Source organism: Argopecten irradians, chromosome 7, assembly GCF_041381155.1.
Source record: "Argopecten irradians isolate NY chromosome 7, Ai_NY, whole genome shotgun sequence".
Taxonomy (NCBI): Eukaryota; Metazoa; Mollusca; class Bivalvia; order Pectinida; family Pectinidae; genus Argopecten; species Argopecten irradians.
This window is the reverse complement of record NC_091140.1, coordinates 26,923,956-26,945,184: the sequence shown is the minus strand read 5'-3', so window position 1 is coordinate 26,945,184 and position 21,229 is coordinate 26,923,956. Positions and strand designations below refer to the sequence as shown.

The window sequence follows — 21,229 nt, the reverse complement described above, 5'->3', positions numbered from 1 at the left end:
CAGGATAACATGTTCCCTTATTAATATGATAATTGAACATTGATCAAATAATATCATAAATCACCTCTGATTACGTAAGAAATACGTATAATTAGCGTTAACTAAGATAATGATGCTTGTAACTGATAAACAATTTAAACGATTTTACCTGCCTCTGATATATGTTTAGAAGTTAATTGATTTGACAAAATATGTGTTCCGAGGTCACTTACACTGTAGGGGCTATCCTAGGTATTCGTATATCTGTCTAGTACATATTGGCAGAAAATCAATGGTATTTTAAAATGAAGTCTTATACCATTATTAACAAAGGATTTTACGTTGTCGGAAATTCCACCTTTAAAAAATAATTGTCAAAATACCCATGAATGTCCCCAGTAATTTTGTGTTCAGTGTTACAACCTTTAATCTGTTCCATCTAACCAATTTATAACGCACATGGAAGTAGCTATTGTTTAATTTCGGGGGGAAAATGCAGATTGTTTTGCAGAATTGTCGATCGACTGCACACACTGACCTTGTACACGTGTATAAGTATATCGGACACGTCAATCACCGATGCATTGACGCCGTTCCGACGGCAATCTGATCAACCCCGATAACTACATTTGTATATGAAAGAGTGTGATATTATAACAAAGCACCAATCAGGATCTTTGCCTAAAGACTCTACAGTTAACAAGTTACTAGATATATATAATACGATAGTGCATAATTTGGATAAAAACAATGAAATAAAATTTGTATTCTGCGATATTAGCAAAGCTTTCGACAGAGTCTGGCATGAAGGATTATTATTCAAATTAGAGTCTTATGGTATAAAAGGGAGAGTGTTACAGTGGTTTCGAAATTATCTTTTTTGATCGAAAACTAAGGGTTTCCTATCTTCCTTTAAAAATGTCAATGCCGGTGTACCACAAGGTTCTGTCTTAGGGCCATTCCTATTCTTAGTATATATCAATGACATAACTGAATGTGTAAATAGTAAACTTAAACTCTTTGCTGATGATACTTCGCTTTATGAAATAATAACAGATAACTATGTAGAAATTGCAGATAATCTAACCAATGATCTAAGTAATATCAATAATTGGGCAAAGAAGTGGGACATTAATTTTAATCCTTCAAAAACAGAAACTGTACTTTTCTCAAGAAAAAGACATATATTCAATCCTGATATTTTATTTGCAGATGATATCGTAAACTCTGTTCTATTTCACAAACGTTTGGGGTAACTCTCAGTAGTGATGGTAAATGGTCCAAACATATTAATAATATTTATTCTCGGGCCTCTAAAAGACTAAACATTTTAAGATTACTAAAACATAATGTAGATAGAAAGAGCCTTTAAAAAAAATATACATCCTTTATTAGACCTGTTTTAGAATAAGGTGATGTCATTTGGGATAATTGTACAAACCAAGGTAAAGACTTATTAGAATCTGTACAGATAGAATAAATCAGAATTATAACAGGCCTGAGAAGAGGAACATCGCATAATAGAATTTATGCTGAAGTTGGACTTGATTCACTTGCATTCAGACGAAAACTACATAAATCAATATTGATGTTTAAAATTGTAAATAATGAATCCCCTAGATATCTTACTAATTTGATTGAACCATTCTTTAATTATAATAATAATACTCCTTACACATTAAGGAATAATCGCCTGTTTAATCTCCCCTCTGTAGAACTAAATTATACTCCAACAGCTTTATTCCCTCAATGCTAAGAGAATTTAATCAAGCAGATATATAACTCTTATTTAATAATGCATTAGAACAATTTAAAAAAGTATCAAAATTGATAATGATATTCCTACTACAGAAATTTCTAATATTTTAAATATCATTGCGACCGTAAATATAACATTATTCTGTGCCAGCTACGAAACCAAGCAAGTAATTAAAATCTGATCTTTATCACGATCATTTAAGAGAATCTCCAGCCTGTTCCTGTTATTATACCAATGGTTTACCAGATAACCATAATCATTTAAACATTGAAACACTATTATATGGATGTAAATTTTGCAATAATGATATTAACAAAGATATTTTACATTGCGTGATTGAATATATCCGCCATACTAAAAGATTTGATTTCTGATAAACATATTTTATAAACATGTATCATAGACTTCTGCATATATAAGCAAATAACAAGTAACAAGTACCCATATCTAATTACTTGATAGTCAAAATACTATTTAGCAGTGCAATTAAACATTTAAACTATTGTATATGTTAATTTTTTTCTAATTTACTCTAAACTATCCTGGCTGGATGGATACTGAATACTGTTTATCGAATATTGAGAATCTTTGATACTATAATAATTATCTAATTGAATAATCAAACTATGTACATATTAGAACCATAAATGTTGGTTAACTCCAATTGTATAAAAATTTGCATTCAATCTCCTACCAATTTTTTTCATATTCAACTGAAGACAAAATGCTCATTTGTTGTCAGACTCTCATACATATTCCAAGGGGATGGGTCATTGTGCATAAGCACAGGGACTTTTTGGCCTAATATATCATGGTGTGTATGTATGTTAGTCTGTGAATAAATGAGCATGATTCTTATCCCTATCCAAAAACTACAATCATTAGGAATATGAAATCCAAATAATTAAATTTGTTTTGAAACATTTTCTATTAAAAATGAAATTGGAGTTATCCCCCTTTAATTATTAATTGTTAACATTATTATCACTATACTGTAACTAATTCAATTTATTTCTATATACTATATATAAATATATGTATTAATGAATTGCAGAATGAATTCATATTCATACTTTGAAATATGATCTGGAGAGGACTTAAATAGGTGTACCCTGATGTCCGAGCATATTGATGTACATAACATCAATAAAATATTGTTGAAATTGAAAATTGAAATTAAAAACCCCGATAAGCGTTTGTGTCTATTAAATATCAAACCGTGTGTATTTATTTTGCCATCAATCAAAAGTAGATTTTAATCTTAATTGGCTGCCAATAAGATCCACCTATTGTGCTGCATGCGTCTTTGTAGTGTGCATTGCTTACATAATAAACAGCAAATAACGTCGGATTCTCCTAATATATCTCCTTGAATTGATTACTTTGCGGAAATGTTCTTGTATCTACAGGGAACATATACTTTGTACGTGATAGAGTGTTGGAAGTTCCACTTTATTCTTCTCGTTTGGACATGTGACAAATCAGCTGTAGCCTATAGTACGTGGGGACAGAAGACAATTTAATTGTCACAATTAACCTTCAAATCGTCCTTCATGGTCAATAGCTATGTATGTTGTTCCTGGACCTACATGTTTCGCGGAACCTCTTTCAATACCTGTCTAACGCGGATGACCTGCTGCTCTTATATGCACGCCTATTGAATATACTGGACACGTAATTCATCTCATTTGTGTGTTAACACTAATATCACGGAATTGTGAACGTCAATATGAATAATAAAACGATTCGGAAATAATGCAACATAAGGTAAGACAGGTTCCGCAATTTATATCATTTATTGAAAAATATGTACGTTTGCATACCAATAAACATTATTCGAATGTAATTGTAGTATTACATGTGCCTATTTCAACCCATCGTCGGAGTCTCGTCGGCCTTCTTCTATTGATTCGTTGAATGATAATTTCGGCAATATCAGTAGTCAAAATGCACGAAACATCTTTAATAAAACGTTGATTCAAACCACGTTAATGGTAAGACTCTGATGAAAGCAAAAATAAAAAAAATAATAATAAAACGTAGCCGTTACTTTTCTAGATGAGAGATGAAAAGGAAAGTCATGAAACTAGTTGTCTTCGCGTCCATCGTCTGTATCATTGACAAAGTGGCTGGAGGTTAGATAGGTTAACGCTAATGTGAGGGAGGAATGTCTACCGTATGCCTTAATGCTGTCGTAGTGTGTGGGTTTGTCGATATATTAGTCTCTTTTTTAAAAATCAAAGAATAAACAAACAATGTTCGTATTATGAAACAGGTAAAATTAATCAAATTTTGCAGAACCCTGTGTTACGTACACCAATTTCACTGCTGACTCCGAGCGGTCTCCAAATCACACAGAGTCCAAGTACACAAACAAGATTTGTGACGTGGTCCTGTCTACTAAATGGTACAGACTGGTGGGGGAAGCGGGGAGTGATCTGACGAACGACAGTAGTGTCTTAATTGATGACGGATGTGGGACATCTTACCAGCGGTGGATGAATGGTTCGTATTATTCTGAAGAAGCAATCAATTAATTGACTTTCATATATTTAACATATAATTGTCAAGCAAACAAGAATATCAAGCAACGAGAAACTTATGGATATCACAAAATTAGATTATTCCTTTCATTCACCTACACTAAATTAACCAGGGTGTTCATGCAAGACGTTTGTTTAGTTTCTATTGAAGTATGTAAGTAGAATATATGTTTATTAGGTTTTAAGAGAGAAAACATACGTCTAACTCACATAGTTGTAATATTTTAAGAAAATCAACTAAACAAGAAAGGTACTCTACAGTATGAAGATTGTTTATATTTCATTTTTTCAGGTACCATACCAGATGTATCGGAAGGAGCAGTAGACCGTCAAATTTGCATGAGATCTATTTTCTCTATATGCCATAGCAGTTTCACTATCAAAGTGAAGAATTGTTGTTCCTTCCGTGTCTATCAATTGAAAAGTGCCACCAACTGTCCCCAGGCCTACTGTGTTAGTAAGTACATACATGTAGTAACAACATTTAATTATTCTATAGCGGTAGTTTTTTAGTCCTTTTAGGTGTTGTATTTATGCATTTCTCTACTAAAACTGCGATAATTATTTATGAAGCACTAAAGGTTAAGGATTTAGATAATTAAACAAACAACAATTAAAGGTCAATATTATTCATGCGATTTTATTTTGAATTCACAATGTAATCTTAAGGACCTTGTGTTTAATTGTCGAAAACATTTCAGACTTTGATTTTAAATTCGAAATTAATCATTTATGTAAAAGTACTGAAATTTTATTATATTTTGCCAATGTTCTTGATTTTAGCCTAGATATATAACTTGCTGTCTTCAGGTCCCAGTCTTGTACCATCGGATAACTGTTCACATATAGTTTGGACTACAACCACTGTTACCACCACCAGTACCACGACGACCACCACCACCAGTACCACCACTACCACCACTACTACAAATCCAGCTATCACAACCAATACAGCAGGGGTTACGAATGTCCTTGATGACAACGGTAAGAATGGAATTTCACGTGTACAAAGTAATCATTAAAGATGACCGTTATAGATAATAGAATATCTATAAAGCATATACGTTACATTAAATCCTAAATGATTTAGAAACCAATATATCATTCTAACCACAAGCAACATTTCATATACACAACACGGAATTGTTATAACATATACATAAATCATCAATTGTACAACTCACAGAATCATAAATTACAGTCTTACCCTCTACACCAATCAACCTTATAAGCAATATAAAACGCACACTATAAAATTATTATATTTATGAATTATTATATCATTGTTCAATACTTCAGATTTTACCAGAGCGGTAGAACACCACTAGGAATTATTATAAGACTCTTTCAAATGTGGACATGAAGGATTGTAGTATTTTACACGAAGGTCACACAATGTTATAAAACCCGAGGCTTGCCGAATAGAATATCCCTATCCTTCATATCAAGATTTGAAAGAGTGTTTTCTCTCAAATATCGAAGATTGATTACAATTTTACTACTATGATTAAAAAACCAAAGATATATGTAACAGGAAAATGGTAATTGTGTTGACGCTGTGACGTCACGAGACTGTATTGCGTGGGCAGTTTTGCAATACAGCCTCAGGCAACATGAGTGTATTGAGACTAGTCAGTATTACGCATATAGGTATGCTGGACTTTAGATTACGATATGTTAACCATACATATCTCCACTCAAATATCATACATATTTTGCATTTTTCACTAGTTTCGGTTGGTTTCTAGTTAATAAGAATTTTTTAGCATTAATATTTATTACAACTCCTCCTTGTCACGCTCTAACCACCCCGAGTTATATAACATTATTTGTCATTCCAGAAACATATTATAGATAAATTTAATAAAAATATAATAATAATAGACTTTATTTAGACCTAATAACATATGGTCAAGTAAAAATGTACAATATATACACAATAAGGGTAGTAAAATAGCATAATGATTTTTTTTACACAGTAAATATAAACAAAAGCAATATTGATGTTACAGACATAAGAAAATAATTCATATTATTAATCCACTCAAAGCAATCATTAGGAATGCATTATATCCTAAATAAAGATATATTTGAGATATATATCTTTGCATATAAATCCAGAAAAATTAATGATCAGGGAAATTATTCCATGAGCAAAATGTGATATATAAGGTGTATAACCTGTATTAAAACAGTTTTAAGTTTGGCTCACCTTAAGTATACAAGAAATCCTTTTTAAATTTTCTGTGTTGAAAGTTTCAAGAATGACCCAACACCAACATTGGAAATATTGTATACCCCAAACATGAGATTAACCATTTAGCCAATGAGATATTTTGTTTAGATTCTATCTTAATAAAGATGACCAATCAAAGGTGATGTGTAACATATATAATTGGTAAATGGTGCTATGCATGCGTCAGGTCAATGACAATGACAATTGTTATTCTCATAAACAGCGCAGAAAATGACACATATTAATTTTACAATTAAGTAAATAAAGAGTAATTTCTATTGCGCATGCATCCCTATATATACAGTTACAGTATATATGTATGTTTACAGATAAGATACAAAATAATATATAAGAAAATATGGTTCCCTTGGTTGACTTGTATTTATTGATAACTAGCGATAGGTATACGCCGATGAATCTAAAAGAACGGGAATCGGAAAATATCGTTTATAAATTTTTATAAACCTAAACTTTGAGAAACAAGTAATCTCTCACAAAAAAAATCTTTGACATAACCATCTTTAGCGTTTTCACTAACCCATCTACCATGTCGTTTAAAATGTTTATCTCCTATTCCTCGATTTGCAGCTACAGTAGATCCCCCAGAATGCAAAGAATGTAGACAATATTTCGATATATCATTGACATGGGGCTTGAACGCTTCTATAAATAATTCGCGTAAAGTAGTGTAAGACATCACTTTTTGGTCGTTCCTTAACTTACAACCTTCTTTCAAAGCACTCAAATTACACAGCAAATGTACATCATCACTCTCATCCACACAAAGCCATTCAAAATAACGTTCAATATTAACAACTGGACACAACCTGGTCCCTGTCCGTGAAATCACAATCCAAGCACCATCTCGGTACTTATCAGTCTTACTAGATTCTATAAACACGCGCATATGCGTGGAATCTATTACAATATCAGACCGTTTAATTTTCAATAACTCTTCACTGCGTAAAAATTCCGCGTATCCAAATTACTGTTACCATCCATAAATAGAAAATCTAACATATCACTCAACATACGAATGGTTACAGGTTCCTTCTTATTCACTGGACGAGCCAATTTCCGTTTGTCGGCCTCCAGGATATTCACAACTAATTTAGAGTCAGTTGGAGATTTAAAATCAAAAATATCATGAAACCATTTTAAACTATAAAAAAAAATCACGTTAACCAATGGATTAGGTGAATTTGCGGTTTGAATAATGGAAGTCAAATAAATTGCTACATGCAAAGGTTTTGCCGGTAAGGTGTCCTCCAAATTTATAGCCCACTTTTTCCATCTATGAAATCCCCTCTTATAAGCCTTGCATGTATTCACAGATCGAGAACTCTCCAAAAGCTCAGGTATCTGGGTCACCTTATCCAGCAGCACATCTGGCAATTCATTGATCTCCCGACCGAAGCTCTGCAAAAATAGACGTATAAAGAAAAATACATTATAACATATATACATATATGTACACACGACTATCTTTCAACCTTATGAAAAATATTTTTAAACGCCAATTTGAATCCATAGTGTAATATCGATGTAATATTATAATGCTACTTCCTATATTAACAGTTTACTTCGAAACAGTTTCCGACATATATCATGGCTTGTCAGCCTGTACATTTATTACTGTCACACATATTATCATGGCTTGTCAGTCGAGATAATCTCCAATCCAATTATCCCAGCAATTATCAAGGCAGCCACGCCTAGCATATAGCATCAGCCAATTCAAAATCTCAATTTCATTGCTAACATTTTGAATTTAAGATCCTCCACTCCAAAAATTCCACTTCTGTTTTTACACGGAACGTAAAATTCCTTTAACGACGGTAACTTTAGACAATCCACTACATTTCTAATAAATATACTGCTAGTAGAATTAATACACACGAGTGGCCAAAAACTCGCAGATCTCCACATAGGTGCCATCAATACACCTGACGCATGCGTACGCATCATCTGCCTTACCACTCTGTGAATCAAAAAAAGGTGGAACAAACAGGCCGATTTTTTCTGTCCAACTAACAGTGAAAGCATCCACACCGGCAGAGTTTTCATTCCAAAATCTAGAATAAAATAATGTCTTTTTTTTGTGTTATGATCTGAGGCAAACCAATCTACTTCTAAACAGTCCCACTTTGCTTCAATAATATCTAACAACTCAAAAGATACCCCCCAGTCATCTCGGTCTACAATACGAGATAAATAATCAGCTCTGTCATTGAGACTCCTGGGTAACCATTCCATTTCAATCGATATTGATTTTGAAATACAAACTCGATAAATCGCAATCGCGACATCCTGTAACTCGCTTTTCATCGAACCTTTATGAACTATACTATAGACACCTGCATTGTCTGAAAACCGTTTCAAGCTGTGTTCCTCTATTTGTCCCTTCAAAGAAATTAAAACCCTCAGCACAGCTACCAACTCTCTCCAAGTAGACGATTTTTTACTTTCATCGACAGACCTCATCCCATGAACTACACTATCAATGTATTCACTTCATAACCGGCAAATCCCGTTCCGCTTGCGTCACTATAAATAATTTTGGAATAATGATAATAATAATAATAAAATCTTTTATTTAACCAGGGTTACATATTTAGACAAATCTAATTTACAATATGGCCCTGCATCAATGTATACAGTTATCACAGACAACAGTTTAATACAGACAATACCTTTATTAAAAAGGCATATACATTCATATCAACATGTAAATATGGTTGCTTTCTAAAATATTGGTAGAAAGTATAAAACTAAAATTGTGAAAATACATCCTTTAAATATTTTTGTTTAAAAACAGCAACACTGGGAGCATTTCTAATATCATTGTTCAATCCATTTAGTACATTGGAACAAGTGTAAACAAATGAACGCTTAAAATAACTTGTTCTAGCATTAGGAATATAAAACTTATTTGAAATTGAAGATCTTGTATTTCTCATACTAACATCCTTAATATAGGTAAACATGTTACTGAAGACACTAGGAGTATCCCCATGTAAAATTTTGTAAGCAAGAACAGCTTTCCTAAAAATAAAATAGTTTTCTATTGGCAGCCACTTCAACTGAGTAAAAAGTACTTTGGATGGTGTTAAAATATCTCTAACATTTAGTAAAACTTTTGCTGCTCTTTTTTGTATCTTGCACAATTTATGAATATAAGATTTGTTACTGGCCTCACTCCAAACAACAGAGCAATATATAAATTGTGGAAAAACTATACTTTGGTAGACTTTTTTCAGAACATCATTTGACATAAATGGCCTTAGCATTTTCAGAACACCAATCTTTTTTGAGACTTTCTTTGATACATAGTCAATATGGTCTTTCCATGAAAGACAACGGTCAACAAAAACTCCAAGGAGTTTTGCACAATGTACAGATTCAATATGAAAATCATTTATATTTAAATTCAACCCTCGGCATTTGGATAACCTCTGTGCTGATCCAATCATCATGCACTGGGTTTTGTTCAAATTCAGACTGAGTTTGTTTTCTCACATCCACTTGATTGTACTATGTAAATCATCTTTCATTTGTGCCTCTTAAAGATCTACTGACTTATTTCTCACACTTTGTGAGGTATAATCGGCATACATAATTACAGTAGAATGTTAAAGACATTTAGGATAATCATTTATATTCAAAATAAACAGCAGTGGCCCAAGTATTGAACCCTGTGGTACTCCAATATCTATAGGTTTAAAATCAGACATGACATCCTTGTAGCTTACTGCTTGTGATCTGTTTGTCAGATAAGACTCAAAGAACCTTAATGAAAGAGGTGATACAGCATATGATTTAAGTTTATGTAAAAGAACAGCATGATTAACAGTATCAAAAGCTTTTCGAAGGGTTTTGGAACAAACCCCTGGGTCACGCAATCGTCTGGAATTAAGTTTACTTTAAAGTTTGTTTCCAAAACTGAATGTGAACAATACTATCCTCAGACAATTTGATATACGAATTCCAACTATACGCTGTATGTACATCCATAGATAGATACCTAGTCATAATCTGCGAAACATTTCCTATCACTACATTCATAGAAATGATCTGCCCTACGAAACTAGCAAATTTTCTCACCTGTACTCGGTTACTCTTCTGAATACTGCCCTCAAGTTCAGCCACTGTAGCTAAAACCTTATCAACTCTACAGACAGGAATGTGCATTAACCCGTTTAACGCATCCAAGATCACACCTACAAATTCTAATTCCTGTGTAGGTACCCACAAAGATTTTTCTGCTTTAGGTACAAAACCGGATTTCAACAAATTCTCCTTAATCTCATCTGCTGCTATTTGAGTGAAAAAAGCATTAGAATCGCAACCAAATCAATCGTCAAGAAACATAACAATCAGCTTACCTCACCTCTCCATTTAGCCACCAGTGGCCTTGTTATTTTCGTTAAAATATAAGGAGCCGTTCATAAACCGAACGGTAAAACCAAAAATTTGAAATAAACAATTTGACCGTTCATCCGCCAAGAAAACCCCAAATATTCAGTATGAGGCCCCTAGATATCCACAAAATGATACGCTGAATGTATGTGAAATTTAAACATAAAAAATCCCTGTTCTAAATACATCAGAGCCAGTCTCAAATCTTCAAATTTTACAGACTGTTTCCACAAATGTTTATTGATCGACCTCAAATCTAAAATCAGTCTCTTTTTATTGTTATTTTGTAAAGATACAGTTAACGGGTTTACTACCGTTGGTACGTGATCACATTTTTCCACTAAACCCCAATCTAACAAATCTATAATAGCTTGCACCACAAACTCCTGTTCAAAGCTGAATTATTATTGTTTAAAATTAAACTATCTGGCTGAGAATAAAAAGGAATTTTATATCCGTTAAAAATAGTATCCTTAATAAAATCACAAGCCCCTATTTCCTGCCAAAAATCTATATGTCTTTTTAACCTTCCTTTAACAATAATATGTTTTTGTCCTTCCTCATATTCATAATAATCATGGGTAAAAACACTATCATCAATAATCTTATACTCATCTTTAAAACTGTCTGAACCCACGTTATCTGCGCACGTGCCATCACTTTTTAGTTCCCACCGATTGGTCCGTTCCCGCTCTTTTGGGTCCAATATGGGGACAGTCCTTCCGGAGGTGATTCCACTCTCTGCAACTATAACAGTCTCCACTTCTGGGCCCGCTGAACATACGAAAGGGCTGATCCATTCTGTACCCTGACCTGACCGGTCCAAATCCACTTGCTCCCCTAGTTGCCTGTCCATTCCAATTAAACATCGGAACACTGCTCCCACCATTATCATTAAAAGTAACACCTTGAGTATGGCGTTTTCCTTGACTTTGTTTTTTAAGTCTATCTTTTTTCCTCTTAACGGCCCTAGCCTCTGCTCGATGAATCTTGTTCTCATCCTCTGAATCACTGGCCATCGGATTACTCTCATATTGCCAGACTGTCTCCCAGCCACCTTCGGAAGTGTCCGCGATACGAATAAGTTTGTTTCGCTGTTTAAGTTTGTCCTCACACTCTGACAATACTTCTTTCAAATAATCAACTTTCCCGTTCTCCAAAGCTCACTGTGCTTGCATTACAGTATCATGTATTTCATTGTTAAATAAGTCCTTTTTCTTATTTCCTTCGTACTTCCACGAAAGTTCAGTTTCAGTTTTCAACTTTTTGACTTCGGAAACTACCGTCTGGGACTGACCACGCACCTGCTCCTTCAATTCATTTAATTCAATTTTCTGGCTTCTAGATTCACTCAAAATCTGTTTAAGAGTGGTCGAAACTTCAGACTCGCTTCCAATATGAGCACTTCCTGTGTTTTCCATACCCGCATTTATAAAAAAAATATACAATTGTTAATTCTCAATAACATGTGTGTCGCCTCTGGTCTACCCTCGCTGAATGACACACGTTGTACCTAACACCGTGAACTGCACGTGCCAATACCCTAGCGCCACCTATGAGAAAACTCGCAACATAAGGGAATATAATTTTCGTCTAATTCGCTCCGCTCAAACCACGGAAATTTTATACGTCAAATATTGTTACAAATAGTCTTTGTTACTATAATAATAAATTCAATCAGTGAAATGAGCTCGTTTTCTGTTACATATTTGAATAGAGTATGACATTTAAAAGTGTTTGGTCTCTCGAAGTCATATCTAGACAGTAGTTTTCTTCTATTTGTACGAATGACTTCATTTTCACATTGAAACAAATAATGAATTTTATCACTTATCTCATTTTTAGTACATAAATTGCATATTCTTTCCTACATGGTATATTTTGCCATCTGCCATATTCAACAGGAAGATTAACATTACATGTTCTAAATTTACGATAAGCTACAGCCAGTTTAGGAGGGATTTCAATAAGATACTTTTCTAGAAAAAGGTTTTGTTTATATATTCTATTAATTTATTCCTTTCGGTGAATCCGATACCTCTTATTTTAATTAATTTTTTAGACTTTGTAAGACTGTAGTTTTGAACCAATTAACGGTTTCGAATTAAAAAAAAAATCAAAAATATTTCCAAAATCAATTTCATTTAATTTATCCTTAATAAAGGTTGTCCATCGTAAATAAAACTTTATTTAACTTGATGCTAAGTTTATCTTGTGTACTGTCCACTAATTTGGCCCAGTAACTGATCATTACATTGATATTCAGTTGGCGTCTCCCAAGCTCACCACAAATCATATGATTTGGTGTTGAAGTTGAACTTTCAAAATTTAGGATTTTTTGTGTAAATCCGTTATTTGCAAAATATACTTTTAGATACTTGAAATAATTTGCTATTTCTATGTGATTTCCATTGTACACAAATTGCAGGTTATCTGGTACATAAGATGGCCAAAAGCGACCGGACACATTTCATTGATCTTTTAGTCGTTTGTGTACCATGGTATACTTTTGCATGGTACACAAACGAAGTATTTTTTATTCGTTTGTGTACCGGGGTACACTCTCTTATGGTACACAATCAAAGCAATTTTTACTCAAATATGTACCGCTATACACTATTACATGGTACACAAACGAATTATTTTTCACTCGATTCTGTAACACCAAATATTAAGGGAGTACATATTTATTTTATTCAATTATGTCCCGTTAGCTGAAAGCGGCCTGGCAAATTTGAATAAAAATTTACTCGTTTCTGTACTATGGTACACTTTTACGCTTTCAACTTTCAACTTAAACTTTCAATTTATTGACCATATTTAGCTAGAATAGATTTCGACTAAAATTACCACATGATACATCTGAATGGTTGTATAAATAGTTGATGCACAATACCATAGATTATAATTGTTCTAATAGTTCTATCTAGGAAAAGATATTACCATAGATATGTTTCTGTGGGTAGGTGGGTGGGGGCACTTGAGTGGCTAACATGTTGTTTACCACTTAAGTTTGAATTGTTTTTTTTTTTTTAAGAAGCTTTTAAGCTTTTTATTATTTAATGCACTAGCATTTAATAAATGCCCATTGTTCATATGCTGATATATGCATTTGAGAGTTTTGTCAGTATAAAATCTAGCAGATTACACATGTGTGCTACTCACAGGGGAATAAAGTAAAACACGATGGTATATTTGTATCTATGTGGAACATGAAGTAATTTATACACATGAAGCAAATAAATAGAACAGTATAATCCAATCAATAGATAAACTTGATTTACTATATAAATGTAATTTTGTTGTTGTTTTAAATGTAACAGGAAAAACAAAAATAAATCTTAAGAATTATTGTCTTTAGAACCAATAGGTTATCCAAGCGGCTATGTGAGGCCTCCAATAAACTGTGATTTTTTAGAAGGCTCCGATGATTAATTTACGAAATTATATTAACTGACATTTGAAAAGAAAACAATATCAATGACTGAATTTATGTTCCTTTTTTTCTACAGAAAACAAGACGAATGCGATCCCCATTGCTGCCATTGTAGTTTTAGGTCTGATCATCACATTGGCTGTCGTCGGGTAAGCAACACTAACTTTACTGTATGCTTCATTATTATTTTGTTTAATTTTATCTATAAATGATTCTTTACGGGCAGTTATTTATCTGAGAATTACAATGCTCCCAGAACAATATATCAGTGTCAGGAAATAACGAGTAATTTTGCAGCGATTTTAATTACTCATTTCAATAGAAGAATGTCTGTTTGATGAAACTGATGTTACAAAACTACCCTTTTGGATACATTTCAAATTCTCAAATAAAAAACCCAAAAACAGTTTGGTGAGTTGCATAGTCCAGGTGCTTCTCATGATTTCAGATTTCAACAAAAACTTTATTAGTACTATTTACGACCATTTCATACATATAGGTTCTAATATGTTCTGTTCATTCCATATGTTATTCTATGAAACGAATCTATGAAGTTTTTATTTTTTGCGATCCTTGGCGAGCAAAACTTAAAACTTCGAGATGAGGTTCTTAAAATCTCATATGAAATGAGCACAAATTCAAGACACTTTTTATCAAAATATATTCAAAACTCCATCAGAGGCCACCATTTTGTCTCGCCGTCTTTGTAATCATGACGTCACGTCATTGTTCCTGACGTCATTTTACTGCTTCTGTCTGACCCAATTCTCAATTCTGGATAGAATTTACAAGTGAAATCTATTGTAATAAATCATCAACAAAAATTAAGATTAAAGTGATAAAATAATGACATAGTTAGAGTGTGACCACCTTAAAATGATGACAAAAATATTACACGGGCGAAATCACTGGATATTAGGGGGATTATGTGATAAGAATATAATCACATTGTTTATTTTTTTTAAGAATATATAGTAGAGGTAAGGTTACAAGGCTAATCTAGTGATCGAAAACATCATTAACAGCTCATTACTTGTCAATGATATGCACATTATATTAAAGGGAAGTTAGACTTGACATATTTTTAATTAGGGTAATTTTAGGGTATTGTATGCTAGCACGCTTACTTTTTTTTTCAGAATCTGCATAGTATACAGAAAAGGTGTCCTAAGCATGAAAGACATTTCCACCGTTGTCAGAAACGCTGTGAAACCCTCTGATAGATATCATTATTAGAAGATCGTTTCTGACAAAGAATATTCTCTTTTTGATGTCCATAAATCACTCAACAGATGCTATATTAAACATACTATTGCAATGATATCTTGATTATAAGGATAAATCTGTATATGTTATCATGGTTTTAGTGTTGTTTTTTTCATTACACTTCAATCTCAATTATGTCAGTATTAATACATAGTGCGAATGTTAATAATTTACCTGTCTGCCAACTATTTTTGGTGTACGGCTTTTATATGGTGCCAAGGGAAAGGTAAGGAAGACGAAAGTCAGTTTACTGAACTGAACAAAAAAAATTAAGTCCTTTGTAAGTACCACATTTGTAAGATATAGTTTACATTAATAAGGTAAAAGACGAGTTTACATTGTAAGATATAGGACAAGTGTACATTAGTAAGGTATAAAATGAGTTTACGTTGTTAGATATAGAATGAATTTTCATTAGAAAGATTAGGACGAGTTTACATTGTAAGATATAGAATGAGTTTACGTTGTAAGATATCGGACGAGTTGGTAAATTGGTTCTTTAACTACAAAATACGGAGTTATTGCCCTTTGCAATAATAATCATTATTGAATCTTTAGAACACGATTGCGTCAATTCACTGAGCTTTATAAAACTATATATGCACACTGTAAGATTACAAACGAGTAATAACTTCAAGATTTATAGGCATATGCAATTTTTGATAAATAGTAGTAAATTTTGAACACATTAACTTGAGTAACTGTTCATCGATATAAAGACAAAAAGTTGAACACTATGTCATTGTCCTGTGCAGTAAGAATTTAAATTGGACCATATTTGGTAAATGAAGTCTTTTTCCCTTATAATAGTATTATGATTGTACCTGATGCCCTTCGTAAATTGCGACTTTTATTATCTTATTCTTGCTCTTCCTAATTAACTCTCTTCTTCCTCACGTCTTCCTTTGACACTGCCTCACATTTGCCTTCGGACGAGCGCTTGCCCCAGTGAGGTAGGCTCTAGGTTCTGTTACCTGGCCGACAGACATCATAGTCAATAAAAGAGGTAGCTTCTACTCCTGCCTAGCGCTTAGCATTAAGGAAGTGGTTCCCTCGTTTTCAGTATAATTTTACAGGATGAGAAATCAGTCTGGATCACTGGAAATATGTTATGGTGGAATAAGCAAAGATTATATATGAAATGAATCCCGTCATCGTGTATTGGTTACACCGGTTGTAACTTATGAAATACGTATAACAGTAGTGACATTAATCATTTCAATTCCTACCTCACTGTGCATCTCTTTTTTCTATCTTATTTATTTTTTCTGTTTTGAGACGAGTTGTTCATATTATTTATCTTCACATGTTGGAGAAAATAAAAATATTCATTCATTCAACACGAATAAATCGCAGTCTCCAAAAACACGCACCACGTACGCTCTTCATACATGTACCTGCAACACACCACATACACGGGAGGCTGTTCTTACATGACCCTTGCTGTTAATATGACGTTGATTCAATAAAACAAACACAATTGTATTAACAAAATAACGTACAATAAACGTTCACTGATCTCATGAAATTCTGTATGTTGTTCCGCTAACATTCTTGAAAGCTTTTGTCTGACAGAGTACTAATTGTGATAATGTTATGTTAAAGTAATCATATTATATTTTTGTCGATTCGTGAAGGAAAACCACATTCAATGCACGTAACGTTTTTTAACAAGCAGTTAAACGGAATGGTTGTTCTAACGTTATGATTTTAAATGTCTTTACGGTTCAACAGGTTCTAATTACATGTGACGGTATACATAATGTATATGTGCAGACAGAAAGGGGATTTACCTTAGGAACACAATGGGTGTGTAACAATTAAAACATGTGTACACTGCATTGAAGCATTGGCATCAGCTTGTTATTATATTGAACTGGATTTATGTATTCTGGTTTTTATTTGAACAAGGTAAGACATCTACATTGTTCATATATTTAATCTATGTTACTTGATATAGGATATTTTTCATACAATTGGCTGACGATAAAAGACGAATGGATTTCTATCGAAAATATGTGTAGTGTACTTTAGGTAATGTATTTGAAGGGGCCGCGGTGACCGAGTGGTTAACCTGTCTCGACATATGACCACAAGCCCTCCACCTCTGGGTCGCGAGTTCGAATCCCATGTGGGGCAGTTGCCAGGTACTGACCGCTGTTGGTGGTTTTTCTCCGGGTACTCCGGCTTTCCTCCACCAACAAACCCGGCACGTCCTTAAATGACCCTGGCTGTTAATAGGACGTTAAACTAATCAAACAAACTAACCAAACAAAATGTATTTGATTCTATCGTTCTCGGCAATCAGCCATGGTCGTACAACGACGTTTCATTATAAAAATGATTAAATTTGTGAAATAAGGATCCACTTTAATATTGACTCGGTTTTTTTGTTTCAAAATATATCCTATATCAATATGAAATAGCATATGGTTGCGTCTTGTCTCTCTGAATTATGGCATAAAATGTAAGACTCTATAACACAGCCGTGATAATTGATTTATCAATAATATATCTATATTTATATATGGTATTGAAATCTATATGATAACCAGTTATAACTACATCATAAGCATTATCATCAAAACCTTTACCAAAATGTCATCTAATTTTCTCCAGTATTCTACATTTGATTCAGGACTATAAATACATCTTATTATCAAATTGTAGATTGTAATGTAGATATGCTAAACCTGTTTGAACACATTTACTACACTTCAATTTCCACTCCTTTTTTAATGATCCTGAACGCCTTCCTCCACCCTTGCTTTTCCTTTAAATATTGACAACATTGTATTTACTCAACAGAACTCCAAAGACCAGCATTCTAGTTTAGTTGAAAAGAAAACCCGCTGGCGCTGATGGTTAGTTATTACCCATTCCCCTTAACCGACTTTGTAATGAAAATATAGCCAGTGGTTTTATTCTTTGGTGATGTTTCAATATTATCTTCAAATATATTTATAATTTCCTATGCGAATGTTAAGTAATAATCTTAATATTCTCTAGGAAACGGAATGCTATCCATCCTAATAAATATGTCAAATCTAGTACAACACAAACTGTTATAAATAACAGCTCCAGAACTATTAACATTATTTCTTGTCATCTCAGAGGTTCTGCTAAGTGATTTTGATACTTACCTCTTTTGTGATCATTTGAGAGATTCGCCAGTATATCGTTGTAACCTAGGTGATGAAACAGCTGAGCATTAGGTTTTGTATGTCCATTATTTAATGAACTAAGGTTAACACTTAGAATCAAAGTGAGTAATCATATCATTTCTCATAATCCCATTGTAATATTTGATACCTTATTACATGGTTGTCATAATTGTAATGAAGAAATAAATTTAAATCCGTTAAAACATTTATTAAATACATAACTCAAACATAAAAATTTGTGTAGAAATTTTCTACTTTATTTGATGGGTTGGAGAGATACATGTACACTTATATGCTATAATGTTGTTTATTGAAATAGACTTTTTCCTGATGCCAAATCCTTTGCGTTTTTTCCAATAAAATGTGTAATTGAGATATATCTATTAGAGGTTTTATAAAACAATTTACAATCTGAAATAACCGATAAATCAATTATTGACAAGGACCCGATATTGTGTTACGGCAGTGATATTGATTATGAAAGTAAATTGGAGATATACATGTAGAAAAAATAAACAAAAGACAAAAGAAAGTGTAAAAAAAACAACTATTAAAAATGCTGTACAAATAGTAGATGACTCTACATGGATCATTAGGATATTTTTTATTAAAAAAAGTACTGGCATATTTATCTGAAAATCCGAAACTTTGGGCCTTGAATCGGGTTGTCGTTAATTGGAAATTCAATGTGCTGCTAGACTTCAATTATTGTCTTTGTATGAGATTGCGACTGGTTGACTTTTTTCAAATGCATTTATGGCATGTATTATTATATGTCCTTCCTTCGTGGAAAAATGTGCAGATTGTTACGTGGAATTGCTAGTTGATTGCACATAGTTAACCTTAACCCCTCATATATAATGGCTTGTCGTCAGACGGGAACTAGTCATGCATGTGCCAACTATCTAAATACAGACCCCGTTACATAATTCGAACAATGATTGCTATGTAGGCGAATGATCCGACAAGTTTTACAAAACAATGTGATAATTATCTATTCAGACGAAATTTGTATGCGGAATAGAGAACCGAAAAGAGTTGGTAAAAATACTTCTAAAACACATTGTGAATCAGACATAGATTTTGATTTATTGAACACGAAGGAAGCACAACATAATTTATTTCGTTATTTGAAATATGGATACCTACACAATTACAGGCAAAATGCCAGTATCTGCCTCCGGGAAATTGACATTTTGGGTCAGGAAAATTAACTGACGGATAAAGCATATCGTATTGACGGATAAAGCACAAGAATATCCGGCAGTAGTTATCGGTCAGTATGTGGGACAGTTGCAGGATAAAGCTGGATAAGGAGTGAAGAACACTGTTTTCTAGCCAGTCAGACGTAATTTAGAATTGCAAGTTTATGTTTGCATATTGTAATGAAACTTATTTATAGAAATATGAAAATGACCAGAAAGAATTGTCAATTTGACAATATCAGCTTGACCTATATAGGCACACAAGATATAATTTTATGATTTCACCATCAATAAAATTTCATTTCTAAAGAAAGCAATCCACGCGATTTTAATACCATTACACAGGGGGATTTATCAAACATCAAACTCGACCATTGAGCTTATTTGAATATGGTTCTTGTTCATTCCGTTCACAAGAAACGAACAGACATGTTTAGAACATTTATTTTAAATACTTATTTTGGTCAGGTTAGCTTGCTTAGTTGGTGCGAATCAAACTCCAGAAAACATAATCTCATTATATTGACTTGAGAGGATACAATAGTCCATTATTCTGAAGAACAACAATTATTATTTTTCTGGATTTTTTGTCACTTCTCATTGGTCAAAAACACGCCATGTGATCACCGATAAAAACTATATTGCACGATTGATTTTTCCGGAAGTAGTTTATAGAAAAAGTATATTGCACGGTTGTTTTTAGATAACGTTATCGTCTACGTTACCAAAACGCTTCGTGTTCCTGGCGCTTTGCAACAAATGCTTTGATGACCTGAGTTTGAAGCGTAACCGCAAAATGTGACAGACGACGTTGTTTCGGTTTCTAACAAAGATGATGATGACTTCCATCTGATGACTACAGTTTAAGCGTTTAAAGTTTCAATATAAACACGGTAGAAGAGTAGGAAATAATCGAATAACATTCATTAAGCGTCTGGAGCCATTGAATAGTGAATAGGTTTGATATTCATTTTTCAAATTCCACCTAGGCTACTTACACCATGAGGCCTAAGCTAATCTTACTGTATGTATACGATTTTTATTTTTACGGAATGGAGTACTAAGCATAAGATAATATATCTTAATGTCAATCTGAATCTGTAAATATATGTTTGACGTCGAAGTGTATTATTTCAACGGAGAACAAACTATACATTTAATTGACTGTGTCCTTAAGACATGGAGCTACATGTATAATGGAGTACATGTACATGTATGCAAT

General features: G+C 33.1%; 2 protein-coding genes across 7 annotated transcripts in view; both read left to right on the top strand.

Moving 5' to 3' along the window:
• Nucleotides 1-3,219: 3,219 nt before the first annotated feature.
• LOC138328009 (oncoprotein-induced transcript 3 protein-like) lies at nt 3,220-15,727 on the top strand. Its single transcript, XM_069274572.1, has 7 exons — nt 3,220-3,505; nt 3,797-3,873; nt 4,037-4,243; nt 4,574-4,738; nt 5,092-5,265; nt 14,449-14,521; nt 15,512-15,727. The coding sequence occupies exons 2-7, from the start codon at nt 3,804-3,806 to the stop codon at nt 15,606-15,608; spliced, it is 786 nt and encodes a 261-aa protein (XP_069130673.1). The 5' UTR covers nt 3,220-3,505; nt 3,797-3,803; the 3' UTR covers nt 15,609-15,727.
• Nucleotides 15,728-17,238: 1,511 nt separating this feature from the next.
• LOC138328006 (pancreatic secretory granule membrane major glycoprotein GP2-like) overlaps nt 17,239-21,229 on the top strand; it is a 35,517-nt gene continuing 31,526 nt past the window's right edge. The window contains exons 1-2 of one of the 6 annotated variants that reach the window (XM_069274564.1): nt 17,239-17,549; nt 19,962-20,078. The gene's annotated coding sequence lies outside the window, so the exon portion shown is untranslated. Of the gene's footprint in view, nt 17,550-18,176; nt 20,079-21,229 lie in introns of those variants that run through there. The other 5 variants (XM_069274565.1, XM_069274563.1, XM_069274567.1 and 2 more) reach the window with 5 other exon arrangements.